At 43.6% G+C, this 22305-nt stretch overlaps 1 protein-coding gene across 1 annotated transcript in view; it reads right to left on the reverse strand.

Annotated features, from left to right (window-relative positions):
• Positions 1–7165: 7165 nt before the first annotated feature.
• TSPAN14 (tetraspanin 14) overlaps positions 7166–22305 on the reverse strand; it is a 204613-nt gene continuing 189473 nt past the window's right edge. Inside the window, exons 7-9 of the mRNA XM_033941676.1 lie at positions 19978–20028; positions 17752–17871; positions 7166–8076 (exon numbers count right to left, since the gene is read on the reverse strand). Of these exons, the coding sequence (XP_033797567.1) occupies positions 8005–8076; positions 17752–17871; positions 19978–20028 (243 nt within the window). The 3' untranslated portion in view covers positions 7166–8004. The remainder of the gene's footprint in view (positions 8077–17751; positions 17872–19977; positions 20029–22305) is intronic.

The following is a 22305-nucleotide window of genomic DNA, read 5'->3' on the forward strand; positions in this document are numbered from 1 at the left end:
TGCATTTTGAAATGCGTTATTGCAGCACTTCATGCATTACAGCAGAGTCTTGATTATCCAATGTAAACAGGACTAACAGGTTGTTGGATAATTACAGTTGGATAATACAGAAAAGGTGGATGAGGAATAAAGCAAAAAGTATATTGAATGCATGTTCCAGAAGAGGTAATAGTAAAAAAAAAAAAAAAAGTTTAAAACTTAATGTGCCCAAGTATCTTACCTAGCACTAGGGGGTCCTTTTACTAAGAGCTAACAATTAGTGTGCCTTAGTAAAAGGACCCCTCAGTGTTGGACAGTAATTGTATATTGCTGCTAATATATTACTTAAAAAGTAATGAGTAACTGTAATGATTATTTATTTAAAACATTTATATCCCACATATCCCAAATCTATGTGGGTTACAAAAAGACATATATAACAAATTAAAACACACAGTACTATAGACTCCTACAAAAAAAATACACTCATCTATGAGGGTCATTTCATAAATAATGCAAACTATTTTAAAAAAATTTACATATTTTATTTTTTTTCAAGTATTTCTTTACAATCCTTCAATATAATCTTCCTGCTTTGCAATGAATCCGGGAAGCTTCATTATTCCATCCAAGACACCGTTTTAGCTCAGTTGCCGAATGGCTCGGGTACCAGCAGAAGAAAGCTCTTCCAGAGATGCAAAACAATGTCCACACATAGGTTGTTTCAACTTTGGAAAAAGGTCAAAGTCTGGTGGTCTCATGTCTGGACTGTAAGGCGAATGAGGTAACACCTCCCAGACGTATTCGTGTAGTTTTTCAATGACATTCCCTATGTGCGGGCGAGTGTTGTCGTGAAGAATGAGTGGCCCAGCCAAGAGCAACTGAGGTCGGGTTTTGTGCATTTTTCTGTGCATTTTTAATACACTGCTGTGACACTTCTTCCACATGGATCTTTGTCTGTGATGATGATGATGATGCCTTCATGATCATAAGCAAAAATCATCATTTGTTTGACTTTTGATTGAGCTCATCAAAATTTTTTTGGTCATGGGGAAGATGGAGCTCTCCACTCATCATTGAAAAACTACGTGAATACAGTGCAGACATGAGAACACCAGACTTTGACCTTTTTCCAAAGTTGAAACAACCTATACGTGGACATTGATTTGCATCTCTGGAAGAGCTTTCTTCTGCCGGTACCTGAGCCATTCGGCAACTGAACTAAAAGTGTCTTGGATGGAATAATGAAGCTTCCCAAATGCTGGGTATCGGTCATTGCAAAGCAACTGATTTGTACAATCTTTCCCACTTAATTGATTCCTAGAGCCACGATTCACTAGTATTAACTTGTCAGTTCTACTCAATTTGAACTATTTTTAATCATTGTAAACCACATAGAACTTCACGGTCCTGCGGTATATAAACTGTTATTATTATTATTATTATATTGAGGGATTGTAAAGAAATACTTTAAAAAAAAAATAAAACATGTAAATTAAAAAAAAAAAAAAAGTGTGTATTATTTATGAAATGACCCTCATATTATGCAAGGAAGAAAAAGCCCCTTGAAACAAATGTGCCTTCAAAACCTTGTAAAAACTTTACAAGTGGAGATACGTGTTGAACTGACTCTGGCAAATCATTCCACAACTGTGATCCTGCCTCCGAAAATACTGGCAACCTTGTAGATGACATTCATGGCTGATGAATCGAAGGTACAACTAACAGGAGCTGGTCCTGTGATTTGTGGAAAAATAAAGAATAACTGTAATATGAGTTAGATTATATTTTCAGTAATGAGTAATATAATCTCTAGTTACTTTTTAAAGATACCCATTTGTTTTTGGGTTTTATATCTCAGGTCCATTATTGGGCTTCTGCTGTTTTCTGGCAAACTTCCTTTTGAGTAAAATTGCATGAGGTGATAAAAATGGCTGGGTCCTCAACATTAAATGCTCTAATTATGTCACTTTTTTTTAAATTTAGTAAGTGAAAAAGATAATATTTATGTTAGGTGCAAATTGTGTCCGGTAACCCACAAACCTGAGCGTGATGAAGTGGCATATGCCAGCAAAGAAATAAAATCTTGTATTGTATGTTCATTCTTTGAAATGATTACATTTGAAAATTAGGCCATTTGCACTACAAGAGCATTTTTGCTCTGTTTAGTTACTGTAGTTTCTACATTTATGATTTGTCCTTTTATTGTTTACTTTCTCAATTAACATCCAGGTGTATTTGTTTATCCTTGCTAGTTGCATCATATTTTTTAATGATTGTTTTTCATCTGCATATATTTTTAAGTGTATAGTTTGAGAGGTATATGTTTATAATTTTTTTATTTAGGTTACATTCTAAATATTTCTGTTTCCAGTGTCCCTGAGGAAGGTATAATTGTATGCCGAAACTAGGATCCTTGTTGGGACATGATTATATCAATAAAATAAAAATTGATGCTGTTAGTTTGGACATCATGCTTGCCTTTTTTGTTGTTCTGGTTTCTTTAAGTTCTCTCTCTTCTACGTGGTCTCTATGGGGTCATTTTACTAAGGTGCGTTAGCTGTTTTAGCAGCGCTAAACCCCAACGCGCCCTGCCACAGCTCTCGCACAGTAGCTGGAATCAGAAAACCACTGCCTCATGCTTAAAATACCTCCAGGATACCGATCTTTGGGCTGCCAGTCAGAATCCATGCCTGACTGCACCTCCATTCCTGCGGACCGCCGAACGGGCGGAGGCATGGAATGCAGCTGGCACCCTGCGAGACACCGCCAAGTCTCCTAGATACAGACGCGTTGGCGTTTAGCGCACACTAATATTTAGCGCACCCTAAAACGGCTAATGCACCTTAGTAAAAGGACCCCTATATTTCTAAGAAAATAAGTTCTCACAATTTCTGCTCAATATTAAAAAAAACCCAGCATAAATATTAGAAAGCTACAAGTCATTTGAACGAGCTGTTTCCCACTGATCGTATGGTCCTCCAGGTTCTGTCTGCCACCGGTCCTGATTGCACACCGACTTGCTCTGCTATTGCAGTTAAAAGTGCTATAGTAAATCCAAATTAAACAAATTTCACTGTTTCAATGCAATTTTACTCTAAACTAAGAATAAAATTGCCTCTACAAGTGATGTTGTAGCTGTATAAGTAAAAAGTAATTTAAAGGGGAGAAAACTGTTAACCTGATAGAAACCAGGGTGTCTACATTCAAATATAGAGTAACTCCCCAAATATAGAGTAACACCCTTCCAATGGTTACCAGCATTTTTCTTCCCTCCACCCGCCCCGTTAAAAGCTTTAAATTGTGGCTCCTTCCTCCTTCAGTTGATGCTGATGTAGCAGGGTAAAAAGTGCTGGCTGTTTACCCTGGGGCAGCTGGGGTTTCCTGCAGGGAAATGGGTCTATAGCAGTTCTCAAACTGTGTGCCGCGAGAGATTCTAGAATTTTACTTTATTTTAAAATAATTCCCTTCATAAGGATACACTAGAATAGGCAACACAGGAGTCAATCAATGTTATCATCGTCTGCGAGTGTATGGAAGGTTACGAGCCTCCGCTCAGATGAGCATCATTCGTTGATGTGACTGGTCCTTGAAAACTAACAGCAAGTAATTTTATTTTTAATGCAGTAATTATCCTAACTTGAGCAACAAAGCAATCAAGGCTTTGATACCATTTGGATCTTCTTATCTTTGCGAACTTGGATTTTTAGCATTGACAGAAATTAAATTAAAAAAAAAGAGAATGACTATAGATGGTGGATGATGAAATGCGTGTTTGCTTATCGACTATCGAGCCACTTTGAGTTAATTTGCACTGAAAAACAAGCTCATCCATCGCATTGATTAGCAATTCTATTCTATTTACTTTAGTTTGACCATTGTTATAATTATCCATACTTAGCTTAAAGCACTTCAAACAAATAACTCTCAAATTTAATTTTTTGTTTGTTTTTCAATTTTATAATTTCAATTATAATGTACCATGAAAAGCATTTGTTCTGTTTAGTGTGTCGGACCTATAAAAGTTTGAGATACACAAGTCTATAGAACGGCTGGCTGGTTGTTTGCTGCTTGTCTGCTGCCAGGGAAGATTAGAGCAGCCAGAGGAAGAGCTGCTGTGAACTTAAAAGTGCTTGCAACATGAACACTCCAGGGCAATGGAGACCTGGGCTGCCTAGAGAAGAGAGACTTTGGGCTCTTCTTGGGCCTGATGGCAGCAGCACGTTTTTAACCCAGCTTACATTAACAAAAGCTATGTCAGTACAGGGCCTTGAGCATTTGTGCATGCTTAAGGCCTGCAGTTTCTTCCCTATGCAAGAGTCTGATGAAATAGAAAATATTCAGAAGAGCTTGCAGGGAGAAAACAAACTTGGTGCAGTGTTAAACTCAGGGCAGGGCAGATTAAACATCGCTGCTGCTATTGATTTGGAGGACAGTGAGAAATCTAATTTTCTAGAATAAGTTCTGCTATCACAAATATTAAAGAGTATATATATATATCTTAGATTTGGTAAAGATGGCATCTAGGTTCACTTTAAAGCTTTGATTTTGCCTTTATAGTAGAAGGAAAGTTGTCAGTATCAGCCAAAGCAGGAAGGAGCAATTAGCGAATGACACAGAGACAGTTTTCTTCCTGCCTCATCCCTGCGAGTTCTATCCCCACATTTTTCAGGTGGGGGAACACAGGGGGACATACAGAAACCTTGAAAACTGCGAAATTCAGACCCCACCCCCAAATCACCTCACAGTCTGTAACAGCTTTTACTCACTGTGACTTATGCTGAAATGGTGAAAATGTGCTGTAGCCTGCCACAGCTCTCTCACAGTAGCTGGAATCAGAAAACCACTGCCTCATGCTTAAAATACCTCTAGGATACTGATCTTTGGGCTGCCACTCAGAATCCATGCCTGACTGCACCTCCATTCCTGCGGACTGCCGAACGGGCGGAGGCCTGGAACGCAGCTGGCACCCTGCGAGACACCGCCAAGTCTCCTAGATATGCTCAACAGCCTGTTTACCCTGGGGCAGCTGGGGTTTCCTACAGGGTAATGGGTCTATAGCAGTGTCTCTCAAACCGAGTGCCGAAGAACAGTGGTGTGCCACAAGATTTTCCAGAATTTTACTTTATTTTTAAAAATTCTCTTCATAAGTATACACTAGAATAGATGACATGTACTTCATCCTAACAGATGGAGAAACAGGGATGGCACAAACTCCTTAGAAGCAGATACAGGCTGGCTGACAGGTACCCACTGGGATTGGCTTGTCAGCTACAGACTGAAGTCTGTGAGTTTTCCACACAGGCAGAGCTGAATAATCGTTCCGAGCATAAGAAATACAGAGAAATTAACAAAAAACACCAAATAAAATAATAAAAAGGAGGGAGCAGAACAAACATACTCCTGCTGGCAAGCATGCAGAAGGAAAAAACTGTAGGTGGCACTAGAGAGAACACTGAAGTAGAGCAGAGTCACAGAGAGAAAATCTGGATTGGATTCCTTCTGCAAATGGCATGCGGCCATTAGAATACCCACTTGTCTAGAATGTCTCACCTATTGCACTGGACTTGGAGCAGTCATTCAGTAAGCGGCTCAGCACTAGGCAGGAGTGAGGAAAGGTCGCTCATGCCCGGTACTGCTGGGCCGTGAGAACTTGAGGCAGCCATTCATGGACAGGCTCAGTGTGTGACAAGAGCGCAAAAAGCTTGCTCCTGCCCACAAAGGATTGCACCTTCTGGACCACCAAGGATTCAAAAAGGTACGCGGAGGGAGGCGGGAGGGAGGTAAAAAAAATTGGCAGAGTCGGCCGGGACAGGAGGGCCTGCAACAAGTCCGGGAGGGGGATGACCCAATATAAAATGAAACCCCCATTTTTGGGCCAGTTTTTGGGCCCAAAAATCTCAGTTTATATTCGAGTATATATGGTAACTAGAATTAAAATTTGCATGCAAATTTTAAGGGCCCAGGATCTACGTGTAAATTTTGTATGTGGATCCAAAAAGGAGCATGGCCTTGGGTAGATCAGAGGAGTTCCTGGAATGTACACACAGTTTTATAGAATAAGGAAGATCTGCACCTAATTTAAGTGCAAGAATTTACACCAGGTTTTACTTGTTTGAGTTCCACAGCAGAGATGGATATTTGGGCATTCTAACATCTCTGGCAAATTCTGCCCTTGCCGTGGCCTGTCATACCATCTTTCTCAAAGCTGTTGTAGGTCTTCTGTTAGTCTTGCAATATCGTGAATCTGATGGCAATGCTTCCGTCATTCTTTAGAAAGAGCAAAATAGGACTTTTAGTACTAAAGACTTGTGACACTTTCAGAATCATCATTATGCCAAGCACCACTGGGCTTATTTTGGTTTTGAAGAACTCAGCAGTTTGGTATATCTTTACATTCAAAATACTGACGTCAAGAAAACAAGATTCACTAATTTCTACTCTTCAATATTCAGACAATAGCATAAAGATTACAAAACTATTTTCAATGCGATTTTATTCTTAACTAAGAATAAAAATGTCCAGTGTTGCCAAAATTTGCCTCTCCTAGTGGTCTTATAGCTGTAAGTAGAGCGTCAAATTTTCAAAAGTCCAATGAGCTACAAGACCAACCAGTTCACACTAGCCACTATTTCTACTATTCTCTCTAAAATGCATCGGTGTTTTATTTCTACCAATTTTCTCATCTTTAACAAATTTAAGCAGTTTTGCTCATTCTATTTGTAGAATTTTTTTAAAAAAGCAAGAATCATAAAATGTGTGAGGCTAAAGATTTGAAAATAATACAAAGACAACTCATGATGATGAGGCCAGATGGTAGTTCTGTGTTCTCCCATTCAGAGCTCTGTACCTCTTCAAACAGAGAGGAAAGTCCTAGCCCTTGAAGGTGACATACAGGAGTGTCACCGTCAGTAAAGATCCTGTACATTGTCTTAACATCTGGACTACTGTATCTCCTAATTCAAGTTAGTCCTTCTAATTCTGCAACAATTAAAAAAAAAAGTCTGCATTCTAATAGTATAATGCATCACAGTTATAAAATATTTTTTCTATAAAAGCAAACTATGTCCAATGGACTTTTAAGAAATGTGATTTAACAATTACAATGGTGAAATAAGATTCAGATGTGCTGGGATTTTTGAGTTTTGATTCAGTTTACAATGATTGTACAGCATCAAAACAGATCCTCATTTCAATGGGTCTTTATTTTCACAACTCTCATTCATTAAAAGCAAAAAAAGCATGTCCTCTGTTGTCACACTTCCTTAGACTATCACATAGTGTAGACATTCAATGGGAAGTCTGACTTTACAAACCAGAGGAGACTGTTTGCATTCCTAAGTTTTACGACAAGAAATTAGAATAATGCTTGGCCAATTTTTTTTTTTTTGTAAGCTGCAGCAGGCTACAACAAAGGAAGCAAAGACTGGAGGAAGAAACGGATTCAGTTATACAAAAAAAAAAAAAATAATAATAACTCAGTCAGTAACTGGCCAAAAGGAAATCCCAGCTAAGGTCTCTCCAGTGTCACAGCTCTGAGATATCACCAATATAAGCTACTAGTCACAAACAGATTTGTTGCCAAACAAAAACACTTGTCACCATCTTTTTGAACAGATTTTCTTACCTGCTGGCCCAAAATACAGCAATGATTTCACTGAAAACACTGCATATACAGATATTGAGTGTAATCACAGTGTAAAATCTGAATGCACATTAGAAAATTAGCAGTCAGGGACTAAACCAGTAGAGATCCTAAAACCAGCAGAACACCAACAGTCCTTGTGTTCAAATTTCACTCCTGCTCGTTCTGGATTTCAGCAGTTGCACCAGCAGGTCATAAAGACTGAACTAAGAATCCTGGGTGCTGTACCGGAAGTTTCCCCAGTTGTCAACAATACAGAAGATCAAAAGATGGAATGTTCCAAATCTCAGGTATAGTTCTTTTTTTTTTTTTCTTCAAAATCTGAAGTGAGCTTGTAGCAGGAAAGACTTTTAAACTCAAGTTCATATATATTTTTATCTTCAAAAGCGGTAACCTGCTTTGACAGCTTCAATATCAGATATCAGAGTCCTGGCCAGGAAAATTCCAAAAATCTGGGGGCAAAAAAAAAAAAAAGGTTGTTAAAAATACTACAGAGCACCAGCCCACATAATTTGGAATCTAAACCAGGTCTTCCCCTGAGTAGCACTTGTGATCCTTGGGTTAACTGGAAACTGAACCACTACAAACCTATTATGTTCCATCCCTAATGTTCCACCAGGTATATTACTACTATTTATCATTTCTATAGCCCTGAAAGGTGTATGCAACACTGTACATTTGACATGTAACAAACAGTCCCTGCTCAGAAGAGTGTACTATCTAATTTGGACAGACAGACAGGACATAAAGGAGTTGGGGAGTTTCTTGCAGAGAGAATGATTTCAAGTTTCAAATGTATTTGATACATCACATGTATCAATACAGTATCTAAGCAGCTTCCAATTCTAAAAACCATGTACAATACTAGTGTCCCCGCCTCAATTTGAACCTTCCTTTTCCCTTGAAAGGTAAGTAGAAATAAAGATTAAACAGGCCTGTTTTTGGAACTCAATGATTTATCACACACCTTCCAGAACTGTGCTCCCTTTATTGGGTCAATGCAAAGTATATTGTGGAAGACCAGATGTACAGGGGAATTTTTTCACAAGCCAGCTACAGCTGATAATATGGAAAAAATGAGTTGGGATAGGCAAGAGCTGCAACAGCTAGCCTGCAGGACATCCTGCAACTACCAGGAGGAATCTATGAGCCTTGTTTAGCTGCTTCTTCAAGTGTCAGCAAGAGGAGGCAGTAACAGAACTCAATAAGCATTGCTCACTGACATGTCAGAAGATATCAAAAGGGGAGATTGGGTGGAAGGAGGGATTCAGAGGGTATATCAGGATAAAGTAAAAACAGTGTAGACGGGCCATAACATGTGTCATGTCCGCGCATGCGCAGATGCTGTCTGGGGGTGGGGCTGAGGGCGGAACTGGGCGGTCCTGGAGGCATGGCCATGGGTCCGGATTTTCCCAAAGGAAAATCCAGTAACCCTAATTATATCAGCAAGAACGAGAACCATGGTTTAAATCAAATCTGCGCCCAGGACTTCTAGTGATGTCATTAGTGATGGCAGCTCTTGCCTGAAGTTCTGATCAGCCTCCACATGCAAAGGAGTCTTTTAGCAATCAATTCAGGGTGAATATCTATCAAAGAGATAAACCGATCCTATAAAGCAAGCAGCACACATTAGTGCTGCTTGCAGGATGGCCAGTAAGCATCCAAAAGAGATAACGAATATTTCCAGGCAGCAGCAAGTGAAGAAAATAGTGAGCCTTGCGGCAGAGCATTGTTCTCAGTATATCAAGATGATGATGATGCCTCAACCTCCTCAATAGCAGATGAAAATACCGATTGCCTGGGAGATCAGTCGCTAAACACTAAGAAAGATTTGTAAAATATATTAGAGGATTTAAAATTAGCTTTGGGGACACTGCAGCATGGATTGGCAAGCTCAAAGGCCTGATTCAGGGTCTATGAGGAGGCCTTGATGACTTAAGCACGAGAATGGAAGAGACTGAGCAACAGTTTAAGGAGCATGCGGAACAAATCATGGTGGTGGTGACACAAGTGGATGCAACCAGCAATCAGAGAGAAGCCTTGCAGGAGAAAGTAGACAATCTGGAAAATTGGGCAAGAAGAAACATCAAAAGATTCTGGGATCCCGGAGGAAGAGGAGGGGGAAAAAATAGTGAGCGAATTGTGCAAGAGATATGTTTTCATCACTTGGCCTGTTTGGTCCAAGCGAAAACAGGACCATGTTTTATCCTGTTATTGAGGGACCTGGCTGAGTGACCTCTTACAAGCAACAAATTAATTAACCAATTACTAATGAATTATTATAGAACACAGTAGAATTCTAGCATGGATCAGGAATCAGACAACTCACCATTGAGTCCTCCCAGTCTCTAAAACGCCAGGGCTAGATGATCTCCCAGTTGAGTTTTTTAAAATATTGGGACACCATTTCACTCTCACTCTCTTGGCCATATATAATGAAGTGTTGGAGTTGGGAACACTCCACAACACTCCACAATACAATCATACCAATCTATAAGCCAGGTCAAGACTAAAGTGTTAATGTGAAGATCTATGTAAAGTTACTGGTGAATCAACTGATAGATATTATCCCCCATTTGATAGGCACCCATCAAGTGGGCTTTTATTAAGGGATGAAATGCAGTAGTTAATATTCGAAAAACAGTTAAGTGCAATAAATTTAGTACATGAAAAACAAATAGAATAAATACTTGTCAATTTTGATATAGAAAGAGTGTTTGATACCGTCTCATGCCAGTACATGTAGGGAATGCTAGAGAGATCTGGGTTCAGAGTCCTGTATTAACTATGATTAAATTTTTACACAATATCTTTTTACTGAACATTTCAATAGACGCCACAACAAAATTACATGTCTACATTTGTACAACTTGTAACAGTTTATGGAACTTCAATATTTTAATTTATTTTCCCTCCCTGTCCCTAACTCTCCATATCAAGTGATTCGTTAATTGAAGATATATTTCTGAGGCACCTGCACTCTTTATAGTGCCCCAGTTACCTGTCGGTTAGGAACCCTAACCCTACCTGAACTCTACCTCCGCCTCTTCTACTTCTAGTAATGCATCCTATATCAATATGTGTGCATATCTTTTAAACCATTAAGCTTCTATAATTAAGCTTTTATATTGCACTCTGTGGGCGCAGATTTTGATAAATACAGTAATATTTTGTTACAACCTTTTGACATACAGAGAGGCATGAGGTAGGGATGTCCCTTCTCGCAGTCTCTTTTTATGTTATGTATGGAACCACTGGCCCAAAAGTTTTTACAAGATTAAAACATAACTGGCATTCAGATGGGCCATTCGGTATTTACCATTGTCCTGTCTGCTGATGACTTATTGGCAGCTTTTGCAAGACCGTGGACTTACCTAGAGCTCTGGAAATCTTGCGGAATTTCAAGCAGATCTCTGATAAATGCTGACAAATCAGAAGCTATGAGCCTTTTGGAAAATTTAGCTACCACCTCTTCCCTGGGCGTGGACCACATTGAAACACTTGGGATTGTGTATACCTAAAAAAGTTTGGCCGCCCTGCAAGTAAGCAATGTGAACGCTAATGTCCTTTGCCACGTTCGCTATGGGGAAAGGTGTATTTGTTGAAAATATTTTTATTACCAAAATATTTTATTAATAATAATAAAATATTAAATACACACACTGCTTACATAGTGGAGAAGGTAAAATTATGGTCATACCTGTTAATTTTCTTTCCTTTAGAAGCAGCAGATGAATCCAGAGACTAGTGGGTATAGCTCACATCGACCAGCAGGTGGAGATAGAGACCTGATTAACAGTTGGCCTTAAAGGCTGGTGTTCCTTCAGTTAATTCAGTTATGCACTTTGCCCAAGCATCCCGAAAGGAGAATGAGCAGCCACAAACTCCATTCCAGTAACAAATTTGTCTTTTTCTTCTGAATACCATTGATATTTTCCCTCTTTTTTATTTTAATTGAATTGAAAATTTTTTTTTTTTTTTTTTTCAGTCCTGAAAGAATACACTTACCAATTATAGCCCCGGCTACCCTAATGACATAAACACCCTACACCGAGCCCGTGCACTTGGGGAGGGGCTCTGGATTCATCTGCTGCTTCTAAAGGAAAGAAAATTAACAGGTATGACCATAATTTTACCTTCCATAGCAAAGCAGCAGATGAATCCAGAGACTAGTGGGATGTAGCAAAGCAAACTCAAACTGGGTGGGACGCCAATGCCGCCTCCGCCAGCACTGCAGCGCCAAAACTCGCCTCTGAACGGGCCGCTACATCTAACCGATAATGCTTCGAAAAAGTATTCCCTGACGACCAAGTGGCCGCCCGGCAAATCTCCTCTAATGCCATCCCCCCGGACTCCGCCCAAGATGTAGCCAAAGCCCGAGTGGAATGAGCATGAAGATGCTCCGGTACCTTCTTCCCTGATAACACATACGCCGAAGCAATAGCGTCCTTGACCCAACGCGCAATGGACGCTTTAGACGCCGCCATCCCTTTGTTTTTACCCGCGAACGCGACAAAGAGATGGTCCGACCGGCGAAAATCATTCGTCACCTCCAAATAATGGAGAAGCATACGGCGCACATCCAGTAGCCGTACCGACAAAAAACGCTTCCCCCAATCATCCTTCCTGAAGGATGGCAGGAACAAACTCTGGTTCACATGAAAGGACGAAACAACCTTAGGCAGGAAGGACGGCACCGTCCGCACCGTCACTCCAGTCTCCGAGAAACGCAAAAAGGGTTCCCTGCAAGAAAGCGCTTGCAGCTCCGATACTCGCCTTGCTGAAGCCATCGCTACCAAAAAAACTGTCTTTAGTGTGACATCTTTCAACGTGGCCGCTGACAGGGGCTCAAAAGGTGCCCCCTGCAATTTTCCAAGGACGAGCCTAAGGTTCCAAGTTGGACAAATTCGCTTAACCGGCGGCCTGATATGTTGAACCCCCTTGAGGAATCGCACCACGTCCGGCTGTGATGCGAGAGCCGAGCGAGCCACCCGGCCCCTGTAACAGGCAATGGCCGATACTTGAACCTTTAAAGAGTTATATGCTAACCCTTTTTCTACGCCCTCCTGCAGGAACGCAAGAATAGCCGGCAGAGAAGCATGGAAAGGCGCAATTCCGTGTCTTCCGCACCATGCCTCAAAGACTCTCCAGACCCTCGCATAAGAGGCTGACGTTGAAATCCTCTTAGCCTTAAGCAGGGTAGAAATCACCCGTTCAGAATAGCCCTTCTTTTTCAGCCTTGCCCTTTCAATAGCCAGGCCGTAAGACCAAAGCGGCCCGGATCTTCCATTAATATTGGACCCTGAGTTAGCAAGTCCGGAGTTACCTGGAACGCTACCTGCTCGCCTACCGACAGCAGCATCAGATCTGCGTACCACGGCCGCCGTGGCCAATCCGGAGCCACCAGGATTACTCTGCCTCGAAAGCGAGAGATGCGTTGCAACACCCGCCCTATCATGGGCCAAGGTGGGAATACATAAAGAAGGGAATTCGGAGGCCACGGGAGAGCTAATGCGTCCACCCCCTCCGATCCCTGATCCTTGCGTCGGCTGAAGAACCGAGGCACCTTCGCATTGCGGGAAGAGGCCATGAGATCCATCTCTGGCAACCCCCAACGACGGACTAGCAGGCCGAACGCTCGAGCCGACAACTCCCATTCTCCCGGATCGAGAAGAGTTCTGCTGAGGAAGTCCGCCTGCACGTTTTCGTGCCCTGCAATGTGTGCCGCCGACAGAAGCGGAACATGCAGCTCTGCCCATTGAAACAAATGTCTTGCCTCTTCGGCTAACTGCGGGCTCCGGGTCCCCCCTTGCCGATTGACATATGCGACTGCCGTGACACTGTCTGAAAAGATCCTGGTCGGTCTTTCGTGAACTAGGGCCTGAAGCGCCCGCAGCGCTAACCGGATCGCTCTTAACTCCAACAAGTTTATGGGCCATTGAGCCTCCTGGGAAGACCAAATTCCCTGCACCGACGTCTGCATGCACTGGGCTCCCCAGCCCTGCAGGCTGGCATCCGTTGTCACTACCACCCAATCCGGTGTGGCCAACGGCATGCCCCTCCAAAGATGCAAGTCCTGGAGCCACCAGCGCATGCTGTGAGCTGCTCGAGGACTCCACTGGAGACGGACATTGTAGTTCAGAGAAGCTGGAGACCAGCGAGAGAGCAGAGACTGCTGTAAGGGCCTCATGTGGCTCCGGGCCCAGGGAACCACCTCCAGAGTCGCCACCATGGAGCCCAGCACCTGTACATAATTCCAAACCCGAGGTCTGGGTGACCCGAGAAGGAGGCGAATTTGAGCCTGCAATTTCTCCCCCCGATCTCGGGGTAGAAACACCTTCCCCAGAGCCGTATCGAACCGTACCCCCAGATGCACCAAAGACTGCGATGGGGCCACAACACTCTTGGGAAAGTTGACAATCCACCCCAAAGACTGAAGGAGAGAGATCACTCTCTGCGTCACCGCCCAACTCTCCTGCCGGGACGAGGCGCGTATCAACCAATCGTCCAAGTAAGGGTGTACCCGAATCCCTTCTTTGCGTAGAAAAGCGGCTACTACCACCATGACCTTGGAAAAAGTGCGGGGGGCCGTCGCCAGGCCAAAGGGCATAGCCCGAAACTGGAAATGTTGGCCCAGAATCGCAAACCGCAGATACCTCTGGTGCGGAGGCCATATCGGAATATGGAGGTACGCCTCCTTGAGATCGAGAGACGTGAGGAACTCTCCTGGTCTTACCGCCGCAATCACCGAGCGCACCGTTTCCATTCGGAAATGGCGCACGCTGAGGAATCTGTTGACCCCTTTGAGATCCAGCACTGGTCTGAAGGACCCCCCCTTCTTTGGAACAATGAAGTACAGGGAATAAATACCGCGGCCTACCTCTTCCGGGGGCACCGGTACCACCGCCCCCAGCTCGAGCAGCCCCTGCAGTGTCCTGCGGACCTCGGCTCCCTTGGCCGCACCACGGCACGGGGACACCAAGAAAGAATCTACGACGGGAGCGGCGAATTCTAATTTGTACCCATCGCGAACAATGTCCAATACCCATTGGTCTGACGTGACTTTGGCCCACTCCGCCCGGAATGCCGAAAGCCGACCCCCTAAGGGCAGGGCGGAGGGAGCCAAGCCCCCGTCATTGTGGAGGGCGACTGGCTGGGGTACGGGCTGACTGCCCTGAAGAGGGTCTCGCCGTCCGAAAGGAACTTCTCTGCTGAAACCGAGGTCTCAAAGCAGAAAACGGGCCAGATGCAGACCTGGAAAAAGGCTTACCAGCCCTGGCCCGCCTAACATCCCGGAAACGCGGCCTAGACGATGCGGCCTTTACCGGGGGCCTAGCCCTGTCCTCCGGCAAACGCTGCGTTTTGGTATCCCCAAAATCCTTTACCAGTTTATCTAACTCTGCTCCAAACAATAAACCCCCTTTAAATGGGAGTCTCACCAGTCGGAGCTTGGATGCCGCATCGGCCGCCCAATGACGGAGCCACAAGGACCTGCGGGAAACCACAGATAGAGACATCTGTTTCGCAGACGCCCTAATAATATCATACAAGGAGTCCGCCAAATAAGCCAAGCCGGACTCCAAATCAGCCAGTTCCGAAGGGATAGAACCTCCAGACTCCAGCAAATTATCGGTCATCCCTTGTGACCACTGCAGACAAGCTCGCGCCGCGTAAGAACTGCATATTGCGGCCTGTAAGGTAACTGCAGCCACTTCAAAGGACATCTTTAGGGATGCCTCAACCTTTCTATCCTGTGCATCCCTAAGTGTCACGCCCCCTTCTACCGGCAAGGTAGTTCTTTTAGTCACCGCTGCCACCAGAGCGTCCACCTTAGGCAATCTAAACCTATCCAGTTCGGTCGGAACGACCGGATATAAGAGTCTCATGGCTCTTGCCACCCGCAAACTGGCCTCCGGCGCCTCCCATTGTGCCGAGATCAGCTCCTGCATGGCCTCATGGACCGGAAAGGCCTTAGACGGCCCACGGGTACCTGCCATCAAGGGGTTACCAGACCCCGTGGCATCCTCCTGAGCAATGTTCAAACTCTGCAAAGCTTTTGTAATAAAAGAAGAAAGCTCCTCTCTATGGAACAACCGGATAGCCGTAGGGTCATCCCCCTCCCTACCCGGGATACTCTCCGAGTCCCAATCCAAGAGCTCCCCTTCCTCCAATGACTCAGGCAGGGAGAAAGGAGAGCTGGGCAAAATATCCACTGCCTCCGCAGCCACTAGCCTGCGCTTCTTAGCCCCCTGTGACTGCCCCGGGGATCCTGTTGCCCCTGCCGTGGGTCTAGCCTCTGTCCCCTCCCCCCCCGCAGAGGTAGAGGGTACTGCAAGGGACCGCCCGGCCCCCAGCCCCGGCTGGGTAGGCTGCGAGCGCTGCAATTGAAATGCCTGATGGAGCAACAATACAAATTCGGGCGAAAATGCACCCCAGCTAAGAGGGACTCCCCCGCCCTGCTCCGAGCCGAGGGGAGGGGCCGCGCCGGCCTCCAGCGCTTTCGCCTGTTCCCCCGCCGCCTCACTCTTGTCCTCCATGGCCGAGTCTTGCAGCAACCCTGCATCGGCTCCGAGCGGCGGGGACATTGCGCAAGACTCCCGCACCCGGGACATGGCCGCCTCGCAAGCCGCCAAAAACGGGTCGTCTGCCTGTGCTTCCAAGCACCCGGCAGAACAAAGACCCGACCGTGTTCGGCGCTCCCCACAGCGCGAACACCGCTGACTAACTTCTTCAGCCATCCCCCCTCGGCCTGCCAAACAGCTCCGACGCGATTTTTTTTTTTTTTTTTTTACACACGCGGCGAACGCCGCCAAAAGACGACTCCGCCCCCCAAGACGCCCGGCACCCGGGAAACGCGACCACACTCAAAAAAGGCAAAGAAAACACTCACCCGGTCCGCCGCTTACCCCCGAAGCCAGGCACTCGTTGGTAAATGTACTGGAAGCCGAGTTAACCACTGCCCGGCTCAGTACTAGCAGGAAGGCTCTAAAATTTTTTTTTTTTTTTTTTTATACTGGAATGAAGAAGCCAGCCAATATCCTGCACCTGGAAAGAAACCCCTCTATCCAACGGAGGGGAGGGTGGAGCAGGGACCTGGGAGGGCCCAGGTGTACCTCCCAAAGCCGGCACCAATCAGCCAGGCACCCCCACCTACTGAAGAGAACTAGTCTCAACAGAGGAATCCTAACGGAACACCACTTCCATCTATCCTGCAGCAGGCAGAGACCAGGAGCTAGAAGTATAGCTCCCACCCTGCTGGGAGATAGAGCAAAACTGAATTAACTGAAGGAACACCAGCCTTTAAGGCCAACTGTTAATCAGGTCTCTATCTCCACCTGCTGGTCGATGTGAGCTATACCCACTAGTCTCTGGATTCATCTGCTGCTTTGCTATGGAAGACGTTTATCAATGATAGCCCATTTGTAAGCCAAGTAACTAAGATTAGCTCTGGTAACTGGTTATGGGCACTTGAGATATACAGTCTTCACCGTTGCTTATGAGTAAGCTGGGATCTTCTTGATCCCTGGGCGTGGACCACATTGAAACACTTGGGATTGTGTATACCTAAAAAAGTTTGGCCGCCCTGCAAGTAAGCAATGTGAACGCTAATGTCCTTTGCCACTTTCGCTATGGGGAAAGGTGTATTTGTTGAAAATATTTTTATTACCAAAATATTTTATTATTATTTTATTAATAATAATAAAATATTAAACACACACACTGCTTACATAGTGGAGAAGACGTTTATCAATGATAGCCCATTTGTAAGCCAAGTAACTAAGATTAGCTCTGGTAACTGGCTATGGGCACTTCACCTTTTCTTATGAGTAAGCTGGGATCTTCTTGATCTTTAGTTGGCCTTTTTCTAAGGGTCTTGAGCTGCTATTGAGACAGACAGGGGAGAAGCCACTGCTTGCCCTGGATAAGTAGCATGGGGTTTTGCCAAGTACTTGTGACTTGGATTGGCCTTCGTGAAGATGGGATACTGAGCTTTATGGCCCATTGGTCTGACCCAGTAAGGCTATTCTTATATATACAGATTGACATCTTGTGGCCAGGAATCTGATTGGCATTTAGAAGTTATCTGGGGCGCTTTAGTAAAAACCCCGTTTCCATGGGATACTGACCTGTAATAATGAGATTGCTATGAAGAGGCCTGCAACAATGTAGATATTTCGGGGTAACCAAGCTTCAAGAGCGTCAATGCATCCTTTGGTATAAATTAATGTACTCCACTCAGAAGATTTCTGGAAACAAACAAAAAGCATGCAAATCAAATGTTTGAACATCAGTATGCTGTCCCTAGGTAGCTTTTTGATAAAACTTACTGTTAAACTGCCAGACAAGAAAAGAGTCCCTGCTGCTCTCTGGGGATGGTGAGCTTCCGAACCGCAGGGCACAGTGGGTTCTTACAAGAAATTACTTATAGCAGCATTTAAACACAGCAGAGCAAAAGCCATTTATATCAAAGCATGAACCTAGGGATGTATAGTTACAGAGCAAAATGCCTGCATACTTAGAGAAGAATAAACCCTGTTAGAAAAATACTTTGTTTTGTAATTTGAGACAACTGAGGAATACTACACTTCTAGCTGTTCTCTAACTGCCTGCAGGGTGTGGATTACAGCAGGGAGTCAGTTAAAAGGAAGAGAATAGCAATTCTTGTTCATTCCAACCTGATATTAGACATAGTTTCTTTCAAATCTATTCTACAATTGCATCTTATACAACTCTATGGCCTATGTTACAAGAGCTCTGGCAGTGTGTGTGTGAGTTGGAGGTGTGTGGGGGGGGGGGAAGGGTTCTTTCCACCCCACCCATATGCCTCCCCATTATCAGGGGTTATCCCCAGAGCTATTGGCTCCGCTCAGCTTTGGCATGTGTATCCCCAGTGCTGGGGAGCTCCAGTGCTCTTGATTGCATCAGCTCCCTCAACAGGACTTAGGGTTCCAGTTTCTCCACCTGCCCACTGTTATTTCCTGCCTATGACATCTGTGTCATACCAAGTTTCCAAGTTTCATTTACAATTTGATAGAATGTTTTTTTAAAAATGTCAAAGTGATTAACATTTATAAAAATAAGCGTATAGAAACATAAAATAGACAGACATAGACCATGACTAACTTGAAATTCGGATAAAAGGGTAGAACTACAATTTTGTTAGATGGACAAACAGGCAAAATGAAACCATAGGAGCTTTTATAAATTTTAGAAGTACCCGAGCCTCAAATGTACTAGTCAGGAAGAATCTGACTAGCTATGTTGAAATGCTACTTTAGCATGGAGGAGAACAGTCGTTGGCGGCGAGTGCTTTGCTCACAGATAATTGTGTTATTTCCAGGTATTTAAAGCCAGGACCTGTGCAGGCTTTGGCTTGAATATCCAGTTATTTTTAGGCGGCTAACCTATAGCCGCTTAAGTTGATAATTCATCACTTAAGCAGTCGTGGGTTAGCGCATAAAGATAGGACAAACAAACATGCAGTCCCATTTATATGCTAACCCTGGCCACTTAAGTGTTGACTTATCAGAACTTAAGCGATCAAGTGCTGACTCTGTCCCGAAAACGTAAGTAAATGATGGCAGATAAGGACATGAATAGTCCATTCAGTCTGCCCAACCATGCACTCTCTATAAATTAATGATTTAATTTAAATTATTCTTTTTCTTATATATTTCTGGGCCAGAAACCCAGAGCTCTGCCCGGTACTGTGCTTAGGTTCCATCTACTGGAGTCTCTGTCAAAGCGCGCTTCAGCCCATCTAAACCAGGGGTCTCAAAGTCCCTCTTTGAGGGCCGCAATCCAGTCGGGTTTTCAGGATTTCCCCAATGAATATGCATGAGATCTAGGTTCATGCACTGCTTTCAATGCATATTCATTGGTGAAATCCTGAAAACCCGACTGGATTGCGGCCCAGATCCCTGATCTAAACCATCCCAGCCGTCAAAGTCCTCCCCTGCCTGTCCTCAAATGAATGGCCATATACGGGACACAGACCGTGCAAGTCTGCTCAGTACTGGCCTTAGTTCTCCAAAATATACCATTATTTTCTGATTAGAGATCCTCCGTGTTTATCCCATGCTTTTTAAAAAAAAATTCTGTCATTGTTTTCCTCTCCACCCCCTCCCTTGGGACTCCCCACACAGCTTAGAGGGAATGTTGTTTTTGACATATAGGTATATGTACTTCCTTCAAAAATGAAATGAAACGTTTTGGATAAGTGATCATTAGAAGAAAGAAAATATTTATAAAACCATGCCAGTGTGATTCACAACTGCATGAGTTGCATAAACACATAGAATCATCAGGGAATAACGCTACACAAATGCTGCAGACACCAAGAACCCACCTACCTTCATTCTGACATCATAGCCACACTGAGTGTTCACAACTTTTTGCTTTTGCTGCAAAAGAAATGAGAGGGAGGGGAAGAGGGGGAACAACATACTGCAAGTTATTAAATTCCATCTCTGCAGTCATCCATCACCCATCAATATTTGCTATGCCCCTTTCAGCCTCTGAAGACATATGCCATCACCTTTGCATCCCAAAAATCCTAGCCACCACTACTTTATATTCAACGTCTTATGACATCTTCTGAGCCAGTCTGATTGGTCAGTAGAAGTGCTACAAACTGGTGTCTGTAAATACATGGTAATTTTTTTTAATAGTTATGTGCTAATGGCAACATTAGTACATGGCTATTAACTGAGAAAATAGAAGATCAGCCATTTTTCAGCTGTGGTAAAAATGGCTTTAGCGGATGGGAAAATTCCGCATAGGGGCATGCTAAGTCCACTTTTCACTGCAACTTAGTAAAATGACCTCTTAAATAAGTAAATCCCATTTTGCACATGGACTTAATTGAGAAATGGGATACGCAGATTGGGGCATTCATATTTCCCTGAGTATTTTCCAAAAGGCTCTGTTAAAAGTACAGCCTTTTGTAAAATACATTCAAGGATGTGTACTTCCCAGCACATACGTAGAACAGGAACAGCAATTTCAAAAATCTATACAGAAAAAAAAGAGGCATCATTTGTATCACTTGGCAGTCTTTATATTTAAGTGGCAATTCTTCAATTTCACCACAAAAAATTGGGATCAAATGTCCACAATAAATATATTTCTATCAATCCAACAAAAGTGGATTCTGTAAAGCCAATGACGGGATGGTTGACTATATATGCTTAAAGCTTATTTTGTAAGGAGAAAAAGAAGTCGTTAGGTGAAACGTAGGTGCTCCGTAGGGATTATTAAATTACTTAAGATAAGTGCTGTTTTTTCACTGACTATGAATGCATTGTATGGATTAATTGTTCCTTGGATGCTTGGTTTTATCTGAAAAGATCCTATGGAGGTGTGTTTGACTTACTATTTGTGGAACGTTACGAAGAAATATGAAGAATAATAATGTTTTGCTGGAAGGAGTTTTCAGACCATGATTATATTGGAGTTGTTGGATGTTTATCATCCAGGCAGGCTGTCCCATTCAATGAGGTCTTTTTCTTCTTTTTAAATAAGTTTTAAGCACTTATAGGGCTCCTTTTACAAAGATGCGCTAGCGGTTTTAGCCCACGTGCTAGCCGCTACCACCTCCTTTTAAGCAGGCGGTAATTTTTCGGCTAGCGTGTAATCTTGTGTGCGTGCTAAAAACTCTAGCGCACCTTTGTAAAAGGAGCCCATAAGTCAACCATCCAGTTCACTATTGGATTGATAGAAATTCTTCAGTTTCCACATATTAATGCCAATTATACAAGTCCTCTGTGCAGCGGCAACCAAAAAAGCAAAGAGAATGCTAGGATAGCAAATAAGACAAAAGAATATTAAAATGCCTCAACTGCTCCATGATGTAGCAATTCTGGTCACCATATCTAAAAAAGATATAGCCGAATAAGAAAGGGTTCAAAGATGGGCAACCAAAACGATTAAGGGAATGGAACGTTTCTTTTATGAGGAAAGACTGAAGAGGTTACGGCTCTTCAGCCTGGAGAAGAGAGAGCTGAGGGGGGCTATGATAGAGATCTACAAAATCCTGAAAAAAGTGAATCAGTTATTTATTCGTTCAAAAAGTACTAAGACAAGGGGGATGCTTTTAAAATGAATAGGAGGAAATATTTTTCATTTGACGATTAGTTAAGCTCTGAAACTCATTACTCGGCAATGATCTTCATTAGGGTCAAGGATTTAAACAGTAGGCAAACTGAGGGATCTTCTCCCTGATCTTCAGCCAATAACTCCTGGTCCTCTGAATAGGAGACTGCTTCACCCATCAGGAAGCCTTACTTTGGAACAGTACAGGGATCAAATCTGACCCTTTGTCCTCAGAGTTCCTGTCTGAAAGATCATCATAATCCAGAATAGCCTCCACTTTCAGAGAGGAAGTGCTCCAACAAGTTGGTCTGTTCACTCGTGGACTTGACCAGCAGATTTCTGCCTTCTGCATAAGCCTGCCAGAGGAGATTAACAAAATCTTGGGTAAAGGCTTGAGACGGCAAGTTTCCTTATCACTTAGGGTGGAGCAGGAATCTTTTCTTGGATTGCAAAGCTTCTACGCCCTGATGGTGTGCAGAGCTGCTGTCCCGGAGCTATATAAAATATTTTGTTCCCCCTGATAGAACCATTTGCCGTTCTCCAACCCTAGTGGCCTACAGAGGGTGCTCTTCAGCCGCTTATCCAGC

This window comes from Geotrypetes seraphini, chromosome 4 (assembly GCF_902459505.1).
Source record: "Geotrypetes seraphini chromosome 4, aGeoSer1.1, whole genome shotgun sequence".
NCBI lineage: Eukaryota > Metazoa > Chordata > Amphibia > Gymnophiona > Dermophiidae > Geotrypetes > Geotrypetes seraphini.